This window comes from Drosophila guanche, unplaced genomic scaffold (genome assembly GCF_900245975.1).
Source record: "Drosophila guanche unplaced genomic scaffold, DGUA_6, whole genome shotgun sequence".
Lineage (NCBI taxonomy): Eukaryota > Metazoa > Arthropoda > Insecta > Diptera > Drosophilidae > Drosophila > Drosophila guanche.
The window spans coordinates 8,130,578-8,154,354 of record NW_022995743.1 but is presented as its reverse complement, the minus strand read 5'-3'; the positions used below and the strand labels follow the sequence as shown (position 1 = coordinate 8,154,354).

The 23,777-nt window shown below is 47.4% G+C and overlaps 5 protein-coding genes across 16 annotated transcripts in view; 2 read left to right on the top strand and 3 right to left on the bottom strand.

Moving 5' to 3' along the window:
- Positions 1-15,553, top strand: part of LOC117578833 (potassium voltage-gated channel subfamily KQT member 1) — a 35,219-nt gene extending 19,666 nt beyond the window's left edge. The window contains exons 1-19 of one of the 11 annotated variants that reach the window (XM_034264607.1): positions 7,506-7,659; positions 7,744-7,929; positions 7,994-8,211; positions 8,270-8,445; positions 8,507-8,632; positions 8,708-8,818; positions 8,877-9,064; positions 11,154-11,350; positions 12,211-12,303; positions 12,668-13,126; positions 13,712-13,782; positions 13,848-13,932; positions 13,999-14,041; positions 14,097-14,193; positions 14,245-14,595; positions 14,657-14,760; positions 14,824-14,939; positions 14,996-15,216; positions 15,273-15,553. In XM_034264607.1, coding sequence (XP_034120498.1) covers positions 7,607-7,659; positions 7,744-7,929; positions 7,994-8,211; positions 8,270-8,445; positions 8,507-8,632; positions 8,708-8,818; positions 8,877-9,064; positions 11,154-11,350; positions 12,211-12,303; positions 12,668-13,126; positions 13,712-13,782; positions 13,848-13,932; positions 13,999-14,041; positions 14,097-14,193; positions 14,245-14,595; positions 14,657-14,760; positions 14,824-14,939; positions 14,996-15,216; positions 15,273-15,359 — 2,982 coding nt within the window. In that variant the 5' untranslated portion in view covers positions 7,506-7,606 and the 3' untranslated portion in view covers positions 15,360-15,553. Of the gene's footprint in view, positions 1-7,505; positions 7,660-7,743; positions 7,930-7,993; positions 8,212-8,269; positions 8,446-8,506; positions 8,633-8,707; positions 8,819-8,876; positions 9,065-9,807; positions 9,853-11,153; positions 11,351-12,210; positions 12,304-12,667; positions 13,127-13,654; positions 13,783-13,847; positions 13,933-13,998; positions 14,042-14,096; positions 14,194-14,244; positions 14,596-14,656; positions 14,761-14,823; positions 14,940-14,995; positions 15,217-15,272 lie in introns of those variants that run through there. The other 10 variants (XM_034264597.1, XM_034264596.1, XM_034264600.1 and 7 more) reach the window with 10 other exon arrangements.
- Positions 1,106-6,106, top strand: LOC117578835 (tubulin-specific chaperone cofactor E-like protein). 2 transcript variants are annotated; one of them, XM_034264609.1, is made up of 2 exons: positions 1,106-1,121; positions 4,488-6,106. In XM_034264609.1, the coding sequence occupies exon 2, from the start codon at positions 4,509-4,511 to the stop codon at positions 5,910-5,912; it is 1,404 nt and encodes a 467-aa protein (XP_034120500.1). In that variant the 5' UTR covers positions 1,106-1,121; positions 4,488-4,508; the 3' UTR covers positions 5,913-6,106. The 2 variants fall into 2 exon arrangements, with proteins under 2 accessions (XP_034120500.1, XP_034120499.1); XM_034264608.1 differs by lacking the exon at positions 1,106-1,121 and adding an exon at positions 3,562-4,146 and having other exon boundaries at positions 4,207-6,106.
- Positions 15,240-19,329, bottom strand: LOC117578832 (zinc finger protein 62 homolog). Its single transcript, XM_034264595.1, has 10 exons — positions 18,398-19,329; positions 18,194-18,343; positions 17,872-18,133; positions 17,660-17,812; positions 17,453-17,596; positions 17,254-17,389; positions 16,734-17,189; positions 16,485-16,671; positions 16,194-16,426; positions 15,240-16,133 (listed from the first exon to the last, which is right to left on the bottom strand). The coding sequence occupies exons 1-10, from the start codon at positions 19,125-19,127 to the stop codon at positions 15,549-15,551; spliced, it is 3,036 nt and encodes a 1,011-aa protein (XP_034120486.1). The 5' UTR covers positions 19,128-19,329; the 3' UTR covers positions 15,240-15,548.
- Positions 19,330-19,489: 160 nt separating this feature from the next.
- On the bottom strand, positions 19,490-22,072 carry LOC117592504 (odorant receptor 46a). The gene is made up of 5 exons (XM_034286349.1): positions 21,257-22,072; positions 21,109-21,197; positions 20,880-21,054; positions 19,605-20,753; positions 19,490-19,543 (listed from the first exon to the last, which is right to left on the bottom strand). The coding sequence occupies exons 1-5, from the start codon at positions 22,070-22,072 to the stop codon at positions 19,490-19,492; spliced, it is 2,283 nt and encodes a 760-aa protein (XP_034142240.1).
- A 241-nt stretch (positions 22,073-22,313) lies between these two features.
- Positions 22,314-23,636, bottom strand: LOC117580171. The gene is made up of 3 exons (XM_034266500.1): positions 23,576-23,636; positions 23,119-23,511; positions 22,314-23,058 (listed from the first exon to the last, which is right to left on the bottom strand). The coding sequence occupies exons 1-3, from the start codon at positions 23,619-23,621 to the stop codon at positions 22,451-22,453; spliced, it is 1,047 nt and encodes a 348-aa protein (XP_034122391.1). The 5' UTR covers positions 23,622-23,636; the 3' UTR covers positions 22,314-22,450.
- Between the last annotated feature and the right edge of the window lie 141 nt (positions 23,637-23,777).

Sequence of the window (23,777 nt, the reverse complement as noted above, 5' to 3'; positions counted from 1 at the left end):
AAAGTGCTTTGCTTTGCTTTGCTTTGCTTTATAACTACTACCAATCTGCTTAATTTATGCGAAATTTCGGTGGCCACTGCCACTACGGGAACCTTCTCCACCGCTCGTCAGACCTACCGAAAGGGCACAAAGTGCATCACTTAAATTGAACTTTTCGCTGCCAACGCAATCTGCTGCTGCTGCTGCTGCTGGCCCACAGAGACACAGATAGACAGCAGGCTGCCGGATTGTAGAGCACCGCCCACGCCACCCTGCGGAACATGACACCGCCAACGACAGCGCGTAACCGATGAACCCCAGCTCGTCGAGTGGTTCGAGGAGGGCATGCCAGACCAGCGCGAGGTTGTACGTCCGTGTCTGCCCGGTGAAGCAGTTGACCGAAAAGTGCAAATGTTGCATATTAAATTAAGGCTAGCTGACAGTGCCAGTGCCAGTGCCAGTGCCAGACGCAACAGAATTAGTCGAAGCATGAAGCTGCCAACCATAACAGCCACAGGGGGAAAGATGAGTAAAAAATTGCAAAAATTCCCGTAGAGTGGGGGGAGCAGATAAAGTGAATATTGACTTGTCAGCGTCATCAACATCAACAGCATAAACAGCCAACAGTCAATCATTTAAACAATTTGTTTGTTCTTATCGCTAGAAGAGTTTTTATTATTGTTCGATTTGCCTGTTCTGGCAGAATTTACGAGTAAAGTTGCCCGTTGGGACTGAGAATCCGAGAAATATGTATGTCACCGACCACTCCAGACATATTTCAATGCCGTTCAACGGTCTCGCAGAGCTCATTCGACATGCAGCACATGGCGGATCATAATAACTAAATTACTCATACGCAGGGTGCTGTCGAACCATGAACCTGCGCCAAACAAGCCTGGTGTCTAAGGTGGGCAATAATTCAAAAAACTGTCTAGACTTTCGCAGAGACAAAGACATAGCGGCGAAGATGGTGATTCTGGGAGGGGAGAGAACTGTTTCATCTACATAGCATCTCGACATTGTGTGTTTATGCTGTGAACTCTCTCTGAGGTTCTGCTGTGCCATTCTGCTTAAAGTCGTTAAACGTCGCAGACAACCGAAACAATTTTTAGATCTTTACGAGCAGCAGCAGCAGCAGCAGCAACAACAGAAGCAACAACAACAGTGGCAACGGTAGCGAGATTTTAGTTTTTGCAATTTATTGACGCAATCGATTCGAAATTTTTGGATGGGATGGATATGGATTATATTGGGCTTTTGTACATGCCTCCCCACATGTAAACAATACCAGCCCAGCCATAAAGAAATATTTATATCGCTGCAAAGCAACAACAAAAACCTCAGCGAGAGTTCCTAATTACACCAAAACGCATCCATCTTCAGGGAAAGCCCCAATAAAATCAAATCAATGCGAATCTATGTAGATAAGCAAATAATAAATTCTACATGATATATGATGTTGATGTTGATGTTGATGTCGATGTCGATGTGAATGCGGTCTGTGGTCCAGGACTGAGCCGTAGCCATGCCCTGTCACCGGTGAAAAGTCGCCACCCATAACAAATGAAAATTATATTGACAAATGACTTATTTGTTGCCTTGCTTTGTAGGTCGATGGAGAGACCAAGAGGGGGGAGAAATAAACCGACACAAACGCCGCGAGCCAGCAACAAAAACAACAAGAGAAAATTATATACTCTTGAAATGCTCATACTTATTATCACACAGAATGCCAACAAGCTTAGAAGAAAAATTCCAAACGATTTTTGTTAAATATAGAAACAAAGTCCCCCTTCTGTGTAGAGGGAATACAGCGGGCGGTTGGCTATATGTTTGCACAAATGTATGCACTCTAGTGTATAAAGAACTAATGAGCGATGTGGGTCGTCGACATAATTGATGACTTGATGGATGCTCGAATATACAATATGAATAAATTCGCATCGTTCTTTGGGGACAGGTTGATTCAGACTTAAGTGATTGACTTCTGGGGTCAAAAGCAACATCAATTGGTTCCTAAATCTGAGCATTTTGCCCATAAAATACTCCCAGAGGAGTTCAGCAGTTCATTATAACAATGGAAAATTCAAATTAAAATGAAACCTTATATTTTGGATGACTGCATAGACATTTGTCAGTGGGAATCATAATGGAAAATCATTAAACTAATAATAAGCATTTCTAGCGCATGCAGAACCAATCAGAAAAAAATGGATTTTCGCCCTATATAGTTCCGGGAATTTCACTAACTCCAGCTATCAAAGAGTAAAGTGTAGGGGGAGGGGATGAACAAAATGAACAGCATTTTTGATAAAACTGATTGAACCCCGCTCAGGCATTCACCAATTTGCAATAAGCTGTCAGTCCCAAATATTGCCCGTAGATTTCGGTGTGCCAGTGTGTGTGCAAAAATATTTTTATCTATGAACCATATTTATGGGTGTGTGCACAGCGAAGTATTTGCAAATTGGCTTCAGCAGAGCGTAGCGGTGGCAACAACATAAACCTTCGATACAGAACGACGGGCATCAAACGGTACGCTTTGTGCAAATCAAATTTATAACGCCCCCACCAACAACAAGAACAACACAAAAAGCCCATCGACAACAAAAGCCTGTCGGTCGGTGCTGCCATCTGTTTCGGTCGTTGCTTGTTGTTGTAAGTGCACATGGCGTAAAAGCTCACGGGAGCTTTCGTGGCCAAACAAACACAATCAGCTGTGCTTCCAAAATACAAATGCTGCGTAATTTTATTCCCAAGAGAGCAAACAAACATATGAGACCTCACTTCCTTTCCCCTGTCAACCCCTCGCAATAACCCGTGAACGTGTAGTTGTGTTTGCATGTGGAAACACAGCATTAGCAGCGAGACAACAAAGCACAGCTGTGTGCGCGAGAGCTTGCTTGCGCGCGCGCGCTCTCTTCTCCCGCTTCACACTCGCTCTCTCTCTCTTTCTCTCTCTGTGGCTTATTGCGCACCTTTCAAGCTGTCGGCAAAGTGAAACCCCATTGAGTGGTTACGGTACCCTCAGCGACTGATACCAGATGCAATGTAATGCAATATGAAAAGCAAGGGCAAATAAATTTAGAGATACTTATGAATATTTGCAGTGCACCCCATTTGCAATTTGCGACTGTCAATCAAAATCAACGGCGAGATGGGGCGCGTAACCTGTCACTTGTACGGAGTACCTACTGTGGCATGACCATTGACTTTATAACTGGTTTTTCTGACAGCTCCACAGAGGCGCACTCACTTTCAAAGGAGGGCCTCGCGCCCAATTTGACAGCTGCCCGAATATTTGTCTAGGGCCGCTGCCAAGTGCATGGAACAAGGTCATTGTAAATGTATATTTTCAATAATATTCTGCGTTGCTCTGGCCTGCTCTGTGTTCTATTTGTGCACACGTCTGCGCCCGAAACCCCGAAAAGCGAAAGCAGTCAAACAAATAATTTGTGCTTCGGTTTGAAACAAATTTCGTAATTGAGCATATTTATTTTTAACGGCAAGGTCGCTGTCAGAAAATTTACATGTGAGGCAGGCGCACGGCGCCAAAAAACGGGGCTCTATTTACATAGAAGTCGGAGCAAATAGTGTCTCCATTTAGGAATTCCGGGCCCCTTCAAAATTTCTACACATGTAGGTTCTTGTCTGAGTACAATCGTAGTAAGTCGTATGCAATTGAATCAGCCATCAGACGAGAACTTATTGTGTACTTTTGAGCTCGAGCAAGACCAAATTCTAAATTGTTCGCGACACCCGAGAGCAATTGCAGCCGCCCCTGTGCGCATGTCGAGCGACCTACACACAAAAGCAGCACCGAGCAGGCCAGAATCGGAATACAGCACGACCGCACACACACACACAATCGCACTCACACGGCGCTTTGGTTGTTGGAGTAGTTCGCGTGGTGGTTCTCTTCTCAGTGGTTGGCGGATTCATTTGAACATTTGGTGGCACAGCGAGCGGACATAGACGAGAGGAAACAGTTTCAGCTACAGCTACAGCAACAGCAACAGCAACAGCAACAGCAACAAAGGTTAAACGAAGGGAAAACGCATCTAAGGCCAGCGGAGAGAAAGACAGACCCACTGGAGACCCCATGGTCTTTGTCCGTCGCGGAAAACGGCATTGAGGACTGGAGTGGACTGGACTGAATTGGAATTAGTAACTTAGCGTGCACGCACTTTTGGTTTCTTTGTTACGAATCTTTGGTTCCATCCACAGCAAGAGACTCAACTAAGTGCGCAATTACAACAAAAGCGAAACGTGCGCAATAATTTGTTTAAAATCAATGAAGACTGCAACTGCGCAAAAGTGGATTGCATCACAGAGACAACAGCAGTTTTGAGGCAAATATAGAAATAAATGAGAGCTGAAAAATCAATAGGCGAAATCTGCAACGCTTTGAATGAGAAGAGGCTAAAGAAACAGAAACCCCTGCTGCCCGTCCGATTCAACAAATTTACATAATTGCAAGTGCGCCTGGCAGCCAGAGCACCAGGAGAAACAGCAACAGCAGCAGCAAGATGCCCTCGTTGCTGGAGGCGCTGGAGCGCAAGTACTTTGCGGAGTGCGAGTTCGAGAACGCCCACGAGCCGGAGCTGCACAAGCGCGCGGACCTGCCAAACGACTTTACGGTGACCAAGTGCGGCGGCCGGATGGAGTTCTCCATCTTCATTCCGCGCCTCTCGCCTCTGACCAGCGTGCCCGCCCTGCTCGTGCTGAACGACTGCGACATTGATTCCGCGGGCGACTTCGAGAGCATCCGGGAGAAGTGTCAGCGCGTGCGGGAGCTGGACCTGGCACAGAACAAGCTCAGCGACTGGCAGGAGGTGTTCAACATCCTGAAGCACATGCCGCGCATCGAGTTCCTTAACCTGAGCAAGAACCAACTGGGCAGCCCGATCGGACCCCTGGCGGAGGCGCCCGCCATCAACCTTAAGAGTCTGGTGCTGAACGGCACCTACCTGGACTGGCAGTGCGTGGACACGCTGCTGCAGAACCTGCCGGTGCTCCAGGAGCTGCATCTGAGTCTGAACAACTACAGGAATGTCCTGATCGACGCCGAGGAGGCGGAGCGACGACTGCAGGAGGACGGTGGGGCCGGAGGCCAGTGTGACTGCCAGAAGGAGGAGAGGAGAATCACCAAAGCCCATCCCGCCCTCAAGACACTGCATTTCACAGGCAATCCGGTCGAGCACTGGCAGGAAATATGTCGACTGGGGCGTCTCTTCCCCAACCTGGAGGCCCTGGTGCTGGCCGACTGCCCCATCCGGTCGCTGCAGGTGGCGGAGAGCCAGGAGTGCGACTCCCACAAGTTCTTCCCCAGCCTGAAGCTGCTGAACCTGAGCTCCGCCCAGTTAAACTGCTGGAGTGCCATCGACGAGCTGGCCAAGTTCCAGCAGCTACAGAACCTCCGGGTCAAGCACTGGCCCCTGTGGGAGAGCCTGGAGTGCACAGAGCACGAGCGCCGCCAGCTGCTGATCGCTCGGCTGCCCAACGTGGAGATGCTCAACGGCGGCGGCAAGATCGGCAAGGACGAGCGCATCGATGCAGAGCGCGCTTTCGTCCGTCACTACATGGACAAGTCGGAGTCGGAGCGACCGGCGCGGTACGAGGAGCTGCTCAAGGTACACGGCAAGCTGGACCCCCTGGTCGATGTCAGCCTCAAGCCGGATAAGCGCATCAAGGTCATCTTCAACTATGGCGAGATGCGCGAGAGCCGATTCGTGGACATCTATCTGACGGTGAACGACCTGAAGGCGAAGCTGGAGAAACTTGTCAATCTGCCGCCCAACAAGATGCGTCTCTTCTACCTGGACCAGGACTACAAGGAGTTCGGGCCCGAGGAGATGCGCTTCCCCAACAAGAAGTTGTACAGCTACAACATCCAGTCGGGCGATGAGATCATCATCGATGCCAAGAAGTGAGCTGGAACGTGGACGAAGAGGATTTCAGAGAGGAGTAGGAAAGAACGAAAGGGAGGCCCGGCCTGGTGCTACGAACATGTGATCTTGTATCATTGCGGATACACAACCATATATATGAACCATTTATAATTAGTGTACGTTTATTTCTATTATATCAACTATTCTCGGTTCTACCCCCGACAAGCTACTGTAAATACATTCATTGGCGGCCAAGCGAGCATTGCAAGATGCACACACACATACATACATACATACATACAAATATTTTAATTACTGCCTAACCTAAGCCACACAGAAAACCCATAAGAAATGCATTAAACAATTTTACAACAAAAAGTTCCGACACGTCTCTGCTCTGCACCTAAACATGGAAAAGTTAATGGATAGTGGAGTAATAAGTACTGAGTGTGGGGTTGGGGTTGGGGGGAAATATATATTGAATGTGACTCAGTGCAGAATCAAAACAAACGCACACAAAGAGAGACTCTGCGTCTACCTGTGTGCTTTGCTTGTTCTTGCGGTTCTGGGGAGAGCTTTCAACGAGAGCGACCGTCAGAGCTTTGGAAAGAGTTGAAGCTTGCTCTCCGCTTCTTCCCACTTCCCACATATAATTATCAAAACGGTAATTGCTTTGTGGTGTCTATTTGCCCATTTAGCATGAGAGTAAATTAAGCAGAGGATTTTGTGTGGGCACAGTTAGCATCTACGATTATCTATTTAATTAGGATCAATAAGATAAGCTGGCACCCACTAAATTATAAAGCGATCTGGAATCTATGTATGTATTGCTGTACATAACAGAACAATGCTACTAAGAACCCGTTTCAAATGTGACAAAAGCGAATAAGTATAGAAGATACAATAGTTAGAAGAGTACCAGCTACGAGTCTTGCCATGCTAAGATAAGATTGCCAATAGTACTAGCTTAGTGCTGTTTTGAGATAAAATTCTTCTGCCATTTCATTACTCATCATCGCTTTCACATAACAACTTGGTTTGAAGTTATTTTGCTAACTTCTAACCTTTTGCATCTCGTCTGCTCAGAACTTTCCCACGATTTTTTGGTAATTTTCCCATTTGAGGTGCGCACACCCCAAACAAACCAATTGCCAAACTCTCCCACATTAGCCTTATCTATGCTCGCAAATTGGGAGTAGAGTAGTGCTTGGCACAATGCTAATGACGTACGATGGCTGGGCAGCACGTTGGGCAAAGACAAAGTCGAGAGATCGTGACTGATGTGAGCCTGACCCGCCCACGAAAGGCAAACCGAAAGCAATCCAAACGAAATCGTCGCTAAAATACGCCAATTTTTATGACAGTGGGTGGCTTGATGACGATGTGCAATATACTTCTACCTTTGTACACACACATTTACATATATACAAGTAAACGTATTGGAACGGTACAGTATACATCAAAATAAAATCAAATAAAGGTCTACCCAGCCAGGTCATAAAATGCAAGGTGTGTGGAATGAAAACTGTTTATGTAGATAATTAATAAAATTTACACATGAGGGTTTTTGAAAGTCTAGATGTTAAGGAAGGTTTTTTAACGGGGGACTCGCTCAACTGTCGGTCGAGTTGCGGATCGAGTGCCGTTGCGACCAGACGTGGCGAAAGTGTTCCGAGAGTGCTTTGAGCTTTGAGTGTGTGATCGAGAGTGAAGTGGTGTGGAGGAATGCAAACAGAATGGATCCCGACAATGACATTTATGCCTTCTACGATATCAGGGGGTACAAGGGGTACTTCAGACTGTGATATATATATATAAAAATGTGTGTTTAGTTACCAAAACTGATATTAATGGTTTCTCTTCTTGCTTGCAGGAAATGTAGACCGGGTAGGCCAAACTCGGAAAGAATCCTGCAACCGCGAATGTCACTCCTAGGGAAGCCGCTGAACTACAATCGCGGCTCTCGCCGCGATGTTCGTTACCGGCGTCTCCAGAGTCGCCTCTACAACTTCCTGGAGCGTCCACGCGGCCTGCATGCAATCTTTTACCATGTGATGGTGTAAGTGATCGAAAGGATGGGGCATCCTTTTCGCTATCAACTGTAACTGCCTATGTCCTTGCAGATTCCTGATGGTGTTCACATGCCTCGCCCTGAGCGTGTTCTCCACCATCAAGGAGTACGAGGAGGACGCCGTTTACATTCTTTTTCGAATGGAGATTCTGGTTGTCATCTGGTTCACGATGGAGTTCGGCGCTCGGCTATGGTCGTCGGGCTGCCGATCGCGCTACCAGGGCTGCCTGGGGCGTCTGAAGTTCGTCAAGAGACCATTTTGTATTATAGGCAAGTGGAGTTTGAAAGTGATTGAAGATGGCTTACAGACTGACTGTGTGCATTTCAGACATTGTCACCATTTTAGCCTCAATTGTAGTATTAGGCATGGGCACCTCCGGCCAGGTGTTCGCCACGAGTGCGTTACGAGGTCTACGATTCTTTCAGATATTGCGCATGGTGCGCATGGATCGTCGAGGAGGCACCTGGAAGCTCCTCGGTTCGGTTGTATACGCACACAGACAGGTGGGTTCAAAGTACCAAATAAACGTAGATAGATCTTCACTTTGGTTTCTGTATCTTGCAGGAGCTGATCACAACCATGTATATAGGATTCTTAGGTCTAATCTTTGCATCATTCCTGGTCTACATGTGGGAGAAGGATGTCAACGACAAGTTTAGCAACTTTGCACAGGCCCTCTGGTGGGGTGTGGTAGGTTCGACAGCCGCCCCGCTGTAGGGTTCACTCATTCTTTAACTTATTCCGCCACCCCCCCGCTCTCCACAGATCACACTGTGCACGGTGGGCTATGGCGACATGGTGCCCATCACCTGGCAGGGCAAACTGATTGCCTCCTGCTGCGCCCTGCTCGGCATTTCATTTTTCGCTCTGCCAGCGGTAAGCTTTTGCATATTGAATGGCATTCTGCTGTGCTGATTTCCGATTCCGTCCGCAGGGAATTCTGGGCAGCGGCTTTGCACTGAAGGTGCAGCAGCAGCAGAGGCAGAAGCACATGATACGACGACGCCAGCCGGCGGCCACACTCATCCAGGCCGTGTGGCGATGCTATGCGTCCGATGAGCATTCCGTGTCTGTGGCCACGTGGAAGATCCACCAGGTGGCACTACCCAGTCCGCCGGCTTCGTAAGTACTTTTCCCACACATAAGCCACGCGCCTTTTGTTTCGTTTGCTGCAACCTGCTTACAACAAAAAATTGCAGTATATTCAGGGATATTTTGCAGATGAGAAATGGATTTATGGACTTTTGTACAGACACAGAATAATCACACACACCCACACACACACACACAATAGAAACCAAACAGCATTTAACAATATACAAAAGGATGTTTTCATGAGCTGCTGCTGCCGCTTAAAAATTGAACAATCAGAGAACGAGCCCAGCCAAGGTGAATTTACCTACAAGGTGACGTCTTTACCAGAGCGGAGTCTCTATCTCTATCCCTTTCTGGCGCTTGTCCACGCTGAGCGTGGTGAATAAGTTAACCCCACTGCAGACAACGTCAACTTGTTCGTAAATTCACCTTGATCATCAGCAGCTCGTGAAAACGATTAGACACCGAAAATAACTGTAACCCAAAGAACTGTACAAAAGCGAAACCACCAAGAACCAACTAGAAAACACCCAGCATGGGTAGAACCTACATATAGCGTAACTGTATCTTGTGTGCTCCCCGATCAACGCCCACTCGACTGTCACCATCTCTCTCCCCCCCCCTCCCACCCTCTCTAACACACACTCTCTCTCTCTCTTTGTATGTGTTTTTGTGCCTATCTGCTCGCCAAACCGATTAACCACTTAAGTTCTTACATATATAATTTAATTTTTTTCCATCGATAATATAATTTTTGTAAACATTTTCAGTTCTGAAAACTGGGAGCGATTATTAAAAAACATAACCGAATATAGGTAAAACTTGATAATCATATCAAAAAAAGCAAACAACTTAAAGCAAAGACTTGAAGTCAGCCACATGCCAAAATCATTCTGTTAACGGGGTGGGGGGACCATCGTGTCCCCCTACTCAGCACTCACATACGTAGTAGACATGGCTCTTATCCCACCATTTCAATCAAATTGAGTTTCAATTCGCAGCTTTAATGCCATCCAAGCACCCATCTCTCTCTCTCTCTCTCTGTGTCTCTCTCTTTCTCTGTCGCTCTCTCTGTCTTTCGCTCTCGCTCTTGTTATACTCATACATCTCTTCCGACTGCCGCTGCATTTAATAGAAGAATTCTATGCTAAATTTTATTGAAATTATTCCCCCAAAAGACCAAAAACAATTAATCAATGTGATACGAATTGATTCTCATTCTGTGTTTTCTGCTGCCCCCCATGCGCCCGCGCGGTCATTCCCACCAAAACACACAAAAAACAACAAACCAAAAAAACTCCATAAAAATGCAATAATAAATGTGTGGTGTGTGCGTAAAACTATAATTAACATGTGAGTTCAATGATGCCAAATGAGCCAAGCCAGCCGTATGCTTTTTATTCGATTTACTCTCTCTCTCTCTCTCTACTTAACTCTCCTCTCTCTTTCTCTTTTTGTGAACCCAATTACTGCAGAAATTCCAACCAGCCACACTCACTTATTTAAGTCCAGACCCTACCCCCAAACCTCAGCCAAAGCAAACGCATTCCCGGTACTCGCGGATGAAGATAAAATATAGTTGAAGATTTTAGATATTTGTCAGTCTGCTTAATGTATGAATAAATAGATCATTCAACTAAGTAACTTAACAGTTTATTCTTCAAATAAGCTTCATAGTGATCAGATGTTCTGCTCCTTCCGCTGAGTACCGGGAACGTATCGCTATCGTCGGCATTGCACCGACTTTGTCGCACATCATTTTGTAATTAGTAATTGTAATTTTTGTGTTTGAATTGATCCTCAATGTTACGCACCCAATGTAGCACACCCAAAAATGCCACCCACCTGTGCACCCTGTCTTGTCACCTGTTTTGTCACCTCTCCAATGTCTGTTGCACAGCCACAAAAACACACAGCTACTACACCTTACCTGTACCACACCACACGATCCTATCTCACTCGTATCTTACAACCCGTTTGGCAGTTAACCGCCGCTCTATTTACTCTTGTGTCCTCGACTACAACTTCTTTTGAAATCTACAATATAAAATCCAAGTGCTGACTAAAATAATTCCTCTGTTCTTCGACAATCAACAATCGTTCTCCTTCGATACAGACGGGCGTCCTCCAGCTTTAAGCACAACACATCCTTCGTGGCCCGCCTGCCGACAATTAGGCGACACAAGAGCCAGACCATCCAGAATCCGGGTGGCGCTGATGGCAGCAGCATGTCCAAGCCCCCTGGCTCATCCCGTGCCTCCACGCGCTACACACGCACCATTCGGGATATAAATGCATCCGTGGAGAACTTGGGTAAGTTGCAGTACGAACGATTTCGGACTACTCCTCTGTTTATGTTTCCCATTTCGAGATTCCATTACAACAATTTCTGTTTGCACACACAAGCCACACACACTCACACTCCCAAACACACACATACCCAAAGCTTACATGGATGTGGGTACAGTACAGTGCGTTTTATGGCTGTAAGCCCGATCGATCAATGAAAAGTTCTCTTTCCGAACCGTAGAACGCACTGTACTAACCCCATACAGCATGTCATGTTGTTCTTTCAAACTCGACTTTTGCCAAGCAAACAATATCAAAATGAAGGATTCCCTTTCCCCCAACAACCCAACCCCCTCCGAAAGGCAAGGCACAGCCCTCCGAGAAATCTGGGATATATATTTATTTGGTTACCTCAACTGAAAGATGGAATGCACATTACTCGTTTCGATGGATATTTGTCCCCTATTTTTGTTTGGTTTTTTTTTATTTGTTGTATCTCCGTCATGCATGCCATTGTTCCGCAATCGAATTCAATTCAAGAAGTGGTCATAAATCAAGTAATAAATAGTTACAGACAGTTCTAAGGGGAGGCTTTTCTTGAAAATGTTAAAAATGTTGGGGAAGACCTCAAGCTCTTCAGTTTTGAATACAGAAATATACAAAATAAATACCATAAATATAAAACAGTGGATATGAGGAGATTAAAATCAAACTTATGGCTAAACAAAGGAAAAGTGTAGTGAGTGTCGATTGCCCACTTGTGACCAGACCTCCAAATTATGATTTATTTATGTCAATGACACATACTCCACGTACTCCACCTTCAAAAAAACGAGATCTAGTGTGCGGAATGAAAGTTTAACGTTTGATTTGAAATTTTGCAGAGGTAGTACAGAATGGCAAATCCTTGAATCCAAGTTTCAGCGAAGATTCAGTGGCTGAGACCACATGCTTAAAAAATGTTAAAAATTCAGACGGTAAGTCTACAAAGGTCCTCCTCCCCCAGGTCCTGCAATACGAATGTCAAGAAAAAAAAAAACCAAAAACTTTAACAAAATCCTTTGTTTTTTTTTTTTTTTGTATCTCACATTTTATTATATTGATATATTGAGTGTTGTGGTTGTGTCAATGTTGTGACTTGCATCCCAGAGATAAGACTGATTGAAATTTATAATTGATGTTGTTTGTTGGTTGGTTACATAACACTCCCGCGACACCCGCGACACCTGCGACACCCCCCCACAGAGCCGGACTCCACGAATCCCCAGACTAACTGTGGCTCGACTAACCCCTTGGACTGTGGGTTCGACAGCAACTAATTCCGCTCTCTAACTCACTCAGCCCAGCCCAGACAGCTGGCCAACTGCCAGCACAGCTCCAGTGCTGGCTCCCTGGCCCAGTTCCCCCATCAGGCATCCACGGTTGAGGAGGGTTCTGCGTCTGCTTCAGCGTCTGCGTCTGCCCAGGTGGCATCTAGAAATCTAACCATTCCCGTGGTGCTGTTTGGCTTTCTGCAGGGCAGCTTGTTCGGCTCATCGTTTTCGCTGCGCAATCCCAGAGTGGCGCCCGCAAACACGCCCGACTTGGAGGCGGGCCCAGAGGATGGGGCCAAAGCGGACAATTGTCAGAGGAGCAACACGTTGCCGCTGCCCGTGTCCAACCAGCGGCGCAGTGCCAGTCCGAGTCCCAGCTCGGGCAGTGGTCGAACGGGTCGATTCTTTGCAGCCGCCTCGCAGTTTCTTGAGACAGGATTCTCGCACGGATCGGCTGCCGCTGCTGATGGGTCCTTTGGTGTGGCAAGTGCGTGCGAAACAAGTCTAACTATCGCCACTGCTATGCTGCTATGCTGCTATGCTAGGGATGCATGCCGTCCCACTTGAGTCCCCCCCCTACCCACTTGAGTTGTAGTCTTAGTTAGTCCTAGTCCTAGTCCTCCACCGCCCACACATCCTCAAACCCCAAAACGACACACGACACCACAACGCTTGAATCCGAACTGAACTGGAGCATATTCCAGCCAACTAACTAACCACTAACTAAGCTCTCTATCCATCTATCTATCTATCGATCTTTCTCTCTATCTCTTGTTGACCTTAATCATACGTAAACGTATTACTATCCTACATCTAATATGAATATCAATATTATCCTTATCAATATCGTATTTACGTATTGTATTTACTAATTGTTCTATATGTGTGTGTAACGGTACCTTTTTTGTATGTGTTGTTGTATATTTGGGTTGACGTTGACTTGCTTACATGTATCCAAAAAATTAACCAAAACAAATAAACCAAAAACCAAAAAAAAAACCAACAACAAGCGAAGCTAGCAACCAAAACCTAACGCACAAGTCAATCTCTCTGATTCACAAATTGCCCGCAGATGAGGATGATGAGCCGCGCTGCACGCAGCTAACCAATAGACACAAGACGGCAATTCGTTTCATACGCAAGGTGAGTGGGTAAGGCATCCATAAATAGATATCAGATAACTGAGGCTTCCCTTTTGGTTGTTGCAGCTCAAGTACTTTGTGGCACGGCGTAAGTTCAAGGAGGCCTTGAAGCCGTACGATGTCAAGGATGTCATGGAGCAATATGCAGCGGGTGAGCCACAAATGCATTTCCCTGCTCCACTCCATTAAAGTTCATAAATCTCTTCGTTCCTTGCAGGTCACGTTGACTTGTTGGGTCGCGTCAAGATGCTGCATTTGCGGTGAGTCTACCAAATATTCATGCAACTGCAAATATTTATGCTCTTCCGTCCACAGTTTGGATCAAATCCTGGGCAAACAAGGCTCCAAGGCCAAGGATGTTTATGCATCTAAAATAAGTTTAGCCTCCCGCGTGGTTAAAGTCGAGCGACAGGTGAGTGGCGAGCAGCATCCATTCAAATTACTTTTATTGTTTGGCTTATAGGTCGCTGACATTGAAGAGAAGCTGGACGTGCTGATCAAAGCCTATATGGAGGATCGTGATAGATTCTTGGCCCTGCCTCTACCAGCAAAGCCCAGCAAGATACATTCCATTAGCCCTAGCCACAATCCCCTGCACCACGCTCACAATCTGTCCATGATCGATGTGTGGAAGCGCACCGCGGCACTGAGTGTGCATCCAGAGCACACAACGACCGCCACTTCGGCCACATCCACGGATGGCACGGAGTTGCGAGCGCTCACCTCCACGCAGACAACAACAACGACCACGGATGCGATCGCAACGCAAACCCCCTTGCCGCCTCACACGCAGCATACTTCGACCAATACCAAGGTAGCACCCGCCCAACTGTTCGCCCCCCAATTGATTACTGATTTGTTTCGATTCTTTGCAGTCTTCCGTGCTTAACTCATATCAGCTGGGGTCTGAGAAGCAGCAGCACAATGATGTTTTTATGACTGATTTAGATAATAGGACCAAGAAACGTGTTACATTAAGGTTTGTTCTCGATAGTAAATTAACAAAAATACGAATTATAATCGTTGAGAACGTGTATTACAGCCTGCATAGATCCACATCGGAGCCATATAGCAAGCAGGAGCAGCGCATCAGCATACCAGATGAGGGTGCACAATCCCTGGAATGCGCTGCAAAGGCAACGCCGCCAGATAGTTCAAGTAAAGCAATCATTTATGTGATTGATATTTAACTAAATCCCTTGCTCCATCCATAGTTATACTTATCGACGAGTATGAGGATTTTGAGGAGGAAGATCTAAACTGTGAAGGCGAAATGGAACATTTCCCATCGTGGGAGATCGATAGCGACATTGGGGTCGACGTGGATGTCGATGTGGATGCCGATGGCGACGGTGACTGTGATGAGTCCACTGAGGACACGGCCCTGCTGCACTGTGCCACGCGCACCGCCATTGTTATTACACCAATTAGCCCAGTGAGTCTTACTTCTACAATCTCTTTTGCATTTTTCGTAACTTATTTTGTTTGTAGGTAAGCTCCGCACACAATCTTCAACAGTTACATGACCAAACTACAACGCTTAATAAATCAAATTTGCTTCCGCCAGATTCTGGCTAGTTAATTGCATTGAAGTTAGCCTAAATGTACGAGAGATTAGCTATTATATTATCATTAGAATTGTATTATGTACTGTACGGAATACATATTTATGTCATTTTCTGACATCTCTGTGTTCAAATAATGGTTAGCAAAATGAACGGAAATCAAATTCAATTAAATCAAATCTGCTTTAGCAAGGAAAATTAACTAATTTGAACAATTTTTTCTTCCATGTCTGACTGTGAGCGAGCCAGAGTTTGGTTTCGGTTTATGCTCCGCCTCTGCCTCGTCTACGGAAAACTCCAGCTCACATTCTTCCTCCTGGTCCTGCTCCTCCTCCGCCACATCCTCCTCGTCTCCTTCCTCTGGTTGATAATCAGCGTCTTTCATTCTATCCAAATCATCCGCACTGTCGTCTTTGGTATCTTGCCCCAATCCAAGGCAACGCCTCTTCGCTGGCCTGGGTCTGGCGTTGGCATACGCCTCTTCTTCGAGCACATCGTCAGACACCAAAGTGGAGTTGTGCACCTTGCGCAAATGCATCTTCACCTGTAAACTGGTGTTAAACGAACGTCCGCAGCCGTCATCAATGTAGTTGCGGCACACATGCTTGGAGGCGTGCACACGCTGTATGTGATTGGTCAGTCCCTGGCGTCGACCAAAGTGCTTGTCGCACATCTTGCATTCGAAGGCGAAACGCTTAAAGTGCTGGCCCAGCGTGTGAACAGACAGTGATTTCTTGTTCCTGGTGGTGAAGCTGCACTGATCGCAGCTGTACGACTGCGAATGTAGCTGCAGAAAGGGTATCCATCAGTTGGAGTTCGAGATTAGAGTTTTTGCTAGAGTACAGACCCTCTTGTGAGCCTCCATCTCGCTCTTGTGGTAGAAGCCCTTCTCGCACACACTGCAAGTGTAGCGCTTTTTGTTGGAGTGCACCACATTCACGTGGGTGTCGTAGTTGCGGCGATTCTTGACTATCTTGAAGCACTGCGGACACTCGATGGGCTCGTGCCAGTAGGCATGATGGTTCTCCAGCGCCTCCTTGCTCTTGTACGACGCTTTGCACAGCGAACAGACCACGTTGTCTAGGCAGAAACCTCGTTAAGATAGTCTGCAATCAGTTGAAGCGATTTGTCTACTCACCATTATTATGGCTACGGGCGACATGCACGGATAAGGACATCTTGGAGCGGCATAACTTGAGACAGAATTGGCATTGCCATTCCTGCAACAGCTTGCCCGATTTCTCCTGCTGCTTCTCAGGCGCATCGTGAGTGCGTCGCTTGTGGGTGTACAAAGAGTTCCAGTTGGCATATACCGCCGAGCAACCCTGAAAGATAAGATTCAGATTCAAGCAAATGTTTCGATTGTGCAGCCAAGTGAAGATATTACCTTCTGATCGCACATGAAGAAGCTGCAAATGTCCAGCTTGCGATGTGCCACATCTGTGCGCAGTGCCTGGAAGTTGCGCAAATGATTGCGATACAACTTTATGTCGGGAAATTCCTTTTTGCAAGGCTGACACCAAAACACACCATTGTCGTGCACACCGGACTCGCGATGCGCCTGCAGATCGGACTTTTGCTTAAAGTACGTCGTGCAGTACTCACAGACATACGCATCGCGAACCAGCTCCACGCAACTCTCTGCGCCATAGCAGGCCGAATCCTCGACTGCCAGATGGGCGTTCATTTTCTCTTGATTCTCACTGAGTTGGCCACAACTGACGCAGACGTGAAGATCACGTTCGATAATCAAATGGGATTTCATGTGCACATTGTAGGTAACCTCAGAGGCAAATTCACGGAAGCACAGCTCGCAGCTGATGACTTTGCCGTGTATTAATCTCTGCAAAGTATCCAACGATTAGTTGTATTATAATTACTAGAATATCTCAAGGGAAATACTGTACCACATGGACATTCAGTTTGCCACGAGTCTCGAAGGTGGCCATGCACTCGCTGCAGCAGTGGGTGGTGTTGCTCACATTCGCATGCGATGAGCTGTGCTCGGCAAAGACAGCAGCATTCCGGAACGTGCGATCGCAGCTGAAAGCAGAGAGGAAGCATCAGAAATGTATAGAGAGAGGCTGTGGACTCAAAGCTACTAACAGATCACAGAAGAGTGTGCCCTCTGGCTCATGGGAATAGTGCAAATGCTGAAAGAGTTCGTCGATGTTGGTGTTCTCATAGCCACAGACGAAGCATGCACGCGGTCGGTGCTTCTCCAAATGGAATTGATTGTGAAAATTGAAACTGCAAGGAAACGGATCATCCAAATTAACATTTCAGTCAAATTTCTTATAAACATTTGCTTACCGCTTCCAGGAGGGAAACTCCAAGGCGCACATTTCGCAATACAAGCGAACGCCTCGTCTCTTTTTGATGAAACGTGCGCACGAGTGTTTGTTGTACTGCAAAATATTCGAAAATGTCATCTTGCACTCCGGGCAGCTGCCATAAATGGCAATACTAAAAGAGGAGCATCATAAGTTATTACATCAGCTATCACATATAAAGCCGCATCTTACTCAGCCACTGGTGCGTGTAGAACCACCAAATGCATGGCCAGCAGTTTGTTTCCCTTAAGCTCCATGCTGCAGCCTTCGATGGGGCACTGAAACACATCCGTCCGAGACTTGTGCACCTTCTGCATGTGCTCCAGCAGATTCTCGAACGTAGCGGACTTGAATTTGCACAGCTTGCAGACTGTGCTCCAGTCAAAGGTTAGCTTATGGAAACTGGTCTTCACCACCGTGCCCAAGTACTCGTATAGATCCTCAATATCATCCTCTGTAATGGCAAGAAATGAGATCAATTAGCAACAATAGCTACAGCTACGAGTCCACATACTTTCTTTGATGTCGACAAAGTTAAAGACAATAATATTGCTGATCTCGCCCTCCTCGTTCTCAGCTTCGCTCTGGCTATCCCTTTTCAGCACTTTCAGTCTGCATTCACTGATGTCTGGCTTGGTATTTACCTCCTCTTCCAATGAAATATCTAAAAGACGAATAAACTATAGCAAAATAACACGAGATAGGGTCTAATACGCACCGTCATGCTCGTATATTATGTGCACTCCATCTAGATCGTCTTCAGTCACTGTCTCGGTCACCGTTTCCTCCTCTGGCTCATCAATTGTTGTTCGACTTGTGATTGCTGCCGATCTTTGGGGTGAGACGGACGCCACATTATCGGCATCAATATCTTCTTCCTCGCCCGGCTCATCCTCGTTTAGAATATTGAGAATGAGGGCACTAATCTGCTCCTGGTCGGCGTCCTTCGGAGCTCTTGCAATGGGCGGAGAAACCTGCACGATAGTTCTGGCTGGTGCCGCAACTTTATCCACAACGACTGCTGCGTTATTTTTGATTATACGCCGACTGGGCTCCCGCAATTGGATCGCCGGCACAGGCGGCTTTTCCACTTTAACTTGCGGCTTGGGCGGCGTTGTGTGCTTTGACGGTTTTGGTGGCATCTTGGCTGCACTCTTTGCTGCCGGAGAAGCAGCGTTCTCTCGCTTGGCAATCGCGGCATCTTGCTGTTGCTGTACCTCGTCAATGTCAAATAACCGGATGAGAACATTGACGCACTCTGCGCAAAGGATCTGTTGCTGCTTTTCGTTGGGCGTCACAGCCAAGTCGAAGTGCTTCGCCAGCAGCTGCTGGAGTCCCAGTTCCAGGCCAAATTCATCGAATATATCTTGGAATTTCAATTTCGAACCGTATGCGCTACAATGCAGGCAGCTAGGAACGCTGGCGCTTGCTTTTGCGTGTTCCGACATCTTAACTTTGTCCGTCAGCAAGAATGCTAGCTGGCCGATACGATACGAATTGCGGTGCGATGCAACAAGCGCGATAATTAATTACATGCACAACTAGTTTATATGGACAGCCCGTAAGATTTACCACTTAATTTGCCCGAAATATCAATGTTCTTTGAGTGGAATAGTAATTTTTATTAAATGAGACAACAACAATAATTGCGTGATTTGCGCTATCGATAGCTACAGAGAGTCGATAAGATATACTTTTCTGGTATTTTTCATACCAGCTACGAGTGTGACCAGTTTGCTGCAGGGAGGATGGATGTCTAGCTGTTTTTGTCCAGTAATATTTAAAATCATTTGTTTATAACAATCCAAACCTAACTGTTAACCCGCTTCAAGAGTGCGAAATAGCTGTAGGAACAGTTCACAATCTGCAACAGAAAGAATATCCATTAGTTACAGTCAGAATGTTCGGTTTCCGGTTTTGCCTACAGAACCAAACGCCTCCAGACTAAAAGTGAATGTGGGATTAAGTGTGCGCAAGCAAAGCGGTGAGCCCAGGCGCTGCATCATCAGCAGGATAATTTGACGGTTTCGCTTGTCCCAGGTAGTCCATTGGGACATGTAAACGCTGTGGCTAAGGCGTGAGCTGTGGATTGTGACCTCGTTGGAGGGGTAGCAGATGATGAAGATCTGCAAGAGCATGACCAGCTGATAGATGCACGTCTTGGTCATGTATATGGCCTCTCCATTGGCAATCGAGATGGTGGACATGTCGTACAGGTTGGACACCAACACCAGAATCGAGCACATCAGCTGCACGGAGCCAGGCACTCTGATGAACATCTCCACGAGGTCCTTGAGCCGCACAATGTTGTTGTAGTAGGCGCTGCACTCGCGCAGCTCTCTGTTAATGCGCTGATTATCCAGAGGACCATCTGCCGGTCCCAACTTCTGCAGGCGCAGCACGAGCATCTGCACCTGGACACGCAGATACGTGAGCAGACTGAAAGCCACCGAGTCGAAGGCTATGTTCAGGCAGCAGGTGGGCAGCAGCGAGATGGCATGGGTGAGGAACAACACCCAGTAGCAGGCTCGACCCTCAATGCTGCACAGCTCGTACATGGACAGCGGCAGCTCCGTGCATCCCGCAAAGCATGGAACAACGAGGATCAAGGTGGCAGTCACTATCGACGACACGCCGTATAGATTCCGCAAGTTAACCACCGACACCCTGCCCGCCTCCATGAGGTTTTGCTCCTGTTCACTTTTGGTGGCAAAACGCGAGGATTCCATCATGCTGACGAGGCCGGCCAGCTTGCGACCCTTCAGCTTCAGGTGCATCAATTTGGTCATGCAGGACATTTCCGTGGCAAACATGAAAAACACTCTGAGTATGGCCCGCAGATTGGAAATGCTGCTAACCAGCTCCATGGCGAACAGCAGCAACATGCCGCTGAGTATGACAAAGATCAAACAGAATCGAAGCAGATGCCAGCGACGGTGCTGATCTGTGGCCGAGCTGGGCAGGGCCCAGATGCCCAATAACTGAAGGTACCACACCTGATGCTTGTAGAAGTGCGCCGCGACCCTTTGATGCTGATTCATGCTGAACGTTTGCCACTTTTCGACGGATTTAACCTACGTGTCCTGCGTTGCGTAGCTTTTATAGTCAGCCACAAGCACAGAGCCAGCCCCCCCCAACGGTAATGAGGCTAATTATGGAAATTCGCTAAACATGCAGTGAGGAAAACGAGGAAAACGTACCGAGCCAAAGAGAGCCAGGTCAAAGGCGCGACTGGGATTGATGGTTCTTATCCTCAGCTCGTAGTGGAGACGCTGCATGAAAAGCAAAACGTTTCGGCGATCGCAGCGATTCCAGTCCATCCAATTGGAGTCGTACAGCCGATGGGGCAACCCAACACTGCAGTGGATGATCTCCCTACAAAGGAATAAACTCAGCTCCAATCAATCAACAAATCAGTCAATCACTCACCCCGCAAAGTAGCAGAGCATAAAAATCTGAATCAGCATGCAGGCCTGATAGCTGACAAACTTGAACAGCGCCAACTTCTCATCGGACAACTGGCGGGAGTACACACGGGATGACATTCAGCTGTGGGACACTCAATTGAAACACTCACCATGGCTATGGCATAGAAGTTTGCTGTCAGCACCAGCACCGAGCAGAATATTTGCATCGATATCGGTTGGCAGAACAGCCGCTCGATGTTCTCGGCCAAGTCCACGATCGCCATGTGGTAGCGAATGCATTGCCTCAGCTGCACGTCGATGCTGGTGTTAGCTTTGCCCAAGTGCTGCAGACGCAGTGCCAGGATGTTCAGCTGGCATTTGACGAATATGAAGAGGGAGCAGCACAGGGAGTCGAAGGCAATGTTGGTGAGGCACGAGGTGGAGAGGGCCAGGCATTGGTAGCAGTACAGCAGCCAGTATCCAGCCGAGCCCGGACCATCAACGAATGGATTGTAGGTGCCCACCGGCAGCTGCGACCAGTCGAGCACAAACTGTGAGATCAGTATCATGGCCAGAGCTAAAAGTGACAGCGCCGCATAGTAATCTCGCGCCTTGCGTGTCGTCTCGCAGGCGGCCGCAAATATGGCCAACTCCTCCGCACCCACAGCACGGAAGTCCTCATCGTCCAGACGTTCGAACAGCTGCTGGAGTGCCACATTATTCATCTTTATGGAAATCAGCTTGGTGGTGTGCCCAGCGCTGGTTGCCAGCACAAAGATGGCCCTCACAATCTCAAACATGTTGTTCAGATTGGCCACCACATGCACCACCAGCAGCAGATCGAACAGCAGCACCCAGAAGCCCATCACGTGTAAGTAGTTGATCTCATTGAGGATTCTCTTCCAGCGCTGCTCTTGCGGCATCAGCGAGTAAATGTTGAAAATAAACGTCTGCCCCTTGTAGAAGATCTCCGCCCGCTTGTTCATTCTCGATTAACGATTCTGTGGCAACTTATGGACACTCGGGGCAGCCTGTGCACTTTTATGGCCACTCCGGCAGCGTTTAAAATGTCATTAGGACAGGCTAAGTAATAATTAAACGAAAGAGTTTAATGTAGTTTAATGTAGCCCTAAAATCTTCGTAAGCCATCATTCTGCTTGCTGTACAACCAAATTTTCATTCCCTTTCCACTCTCATAGTCTAAAGGTACCCACAATTTTCGTGCAGTGTTCCAGTTTTGCAGTTTTGCTTTTATTAAATAAATGCAAAATATTAAATTATTCAGTCGACGATTATTGCGTAGAAGATTATTCCGTAAGGGCCTGCCCAAATACCCAGGGTAATGAAATATTTATCGTTTATGATTAGAGGGGAAAGTGCGTTGGATCGCAGCAGTAGGTGAAGCCATCGTGGGGTGTGTTTGGCAGGTTTACTGGGCAGCTGACGGGCTTGCAAATGTTTGGGACCTGCGGCCATTCACGCTGGAAAGTGCAGTTGTAGGTGAGGAATACGTAGAGCCGCCTGCCACTGACTTCTCGCACCACCTTGTAGGTCCACTCGGGCACCGGAATCTTGGAGCCGGCCAGGAAGGCCTGCTCGAACACACCTCTGCCGTCGGCCAGCTTGAGTATGCCGATGCCACCGGTCTTCACCCGAAACGGAGCCGTTTGGGGCACTATGCTGCGCACCCAACGTTCGATCTTCTCCCAGTTCCCATCGTTGATTGACTTGAACTGCGGCACAACATTCAGGTAGCGGAAGGTGCTGCCCATTTGGTCCAGAAAGAGGAAGTCCGCGCACGCCACCAGATGCCCACGATTGATCACCAGGTCTCTAGCATTACTCAAGTAGGTCTGTCCATCCCCGTAGATGTAATTGAAGGCGTGGTATATGTTGGATTTGTAGTAGGCAGCCGCCTCAGCAGGACTGAACAGCTGGTCGGACACAAAGTCTACAGAAGGCCTCTTAGGAACTGTCAAGGACAGTCAATTGTCAATTGGGTGAGAGCATCAGGCGTAGTTGGAACACTTACAGAAGGTCTTGTAGTAGACATCGCTCTGCGAGTATAAAACCCGCGCATTGCCGGGATCAAAGCACGTCCTATAGAGCTCCAACAGCTGTCCCTCGATCGTGTAGCCCACAGCATACATGCTCCCAGAACACTCCGCGTCCCTGATACGCGTCACCGCTGGCCGCATCGGATCGTTGCATGTCATGGGCATAGGCACAGAGAACTGTCCATTGTCCTGGCACTGGGTCTCCACCCTGTCCGCGGCACTGCAGAACATCCATAGGGACACACCAGCGGGAACGGTTTCTGTTCGCTGCAATTGAAGGGCTCCGCTGGCATCGCGATAGGTGAAAATGCGATTCGTTCCCTCCACCATATACTTCGCAATCCGACAATCACTGTGCACACCATGACCTGCTCTCGAATAGGTAAACTTTGGCACACACTTTCATTAATTCAAAGGGAGATATGTACTTGCCCATGGCGCAGAGTAGGAGCAGCAGTAGTACCTGGGAGCCATCCATCTGATGGACTACTTTTGTGAATTATATTCCAATTTTGTATTAAGTCCCCGAAACAAATGAATGTTTAGACGTGGAACACGTTGAGAATTGCTTATAGAATCTATACAGAATCTTCCTCTGTTGATAACTGCTGTCCCTCCTCCATCTTAAAAGTAA

Coding starts and splice junctions, on each gene's coding strand:
- LOC117578835 (XM_034264609.1), top strand. CDS start 4,509: ATGCCCTCGTTGCTGGAGGCGCTGGAGCGCAAGTACTTTGCGGAGTGC.
- LOC117578832 (XM_034264595.1), bottom strand. CDS start 19,127: ATGTCGGAACACGCAAAAGCAAGCGCCAGCGTTCCTAGCTGCCTGCAT. Junction 17,597..17,659: donor GAGTTTCCCTCCTGGAAGCG/GTAAGCAAATGT, acceptor GTTTCCTTGCAG/TTTCAATTTTCACAATCAAT. Junction 16,134..16,193: donor AGATGGAGGCTCACAAGAGG/GTCTGTACTCTA, acceptor CCCTTTCTGCAG/CTACATTCGCAGTCGTACAG.
- LOC117592504 (XM_034286349.1), bottom strand. CDS start 22,072: ATGAACAAGCGGGCGGAGATCTTCTACAAGGGGCAGACGTTTATTTTC. Junction 21,055..21,108: donor ATGCTCTGCTACTTTGCGGG/GTGAGTGATTGA, acceptor ATTCCTTTGTAG/GGAGATCATCCACTGCAGTG. Junction 20,754..20,879: donor ACCTGGCTCTCTTTGGCTCG/GTACGTTTTCCT, acceptor CAGGACACGTAG/GTTAAATCCGTCGAAAAGTG.
- LOC117580171 (XM_034266500.1), bottom strand. CDS start 23,621: ATGGATGGCTCCCAGGTACTACTGCTGCTCCTACTCTGCGCCATGG. Junction 23,512..23,575: donor GCTCCTACTCTGCGCCATGG/GCAAGTACATAT, acceptor ATTCGAGAGCAG/GTCATGGTGTGCACAGTGAT. Junction 23,059..23,118: donor TGTCTACTACAAGACCTTCT/GTAAGTGTTCCA, acceptor TGTCCTTGACAG/TTCCTAAGAGGCCTTCTGTA.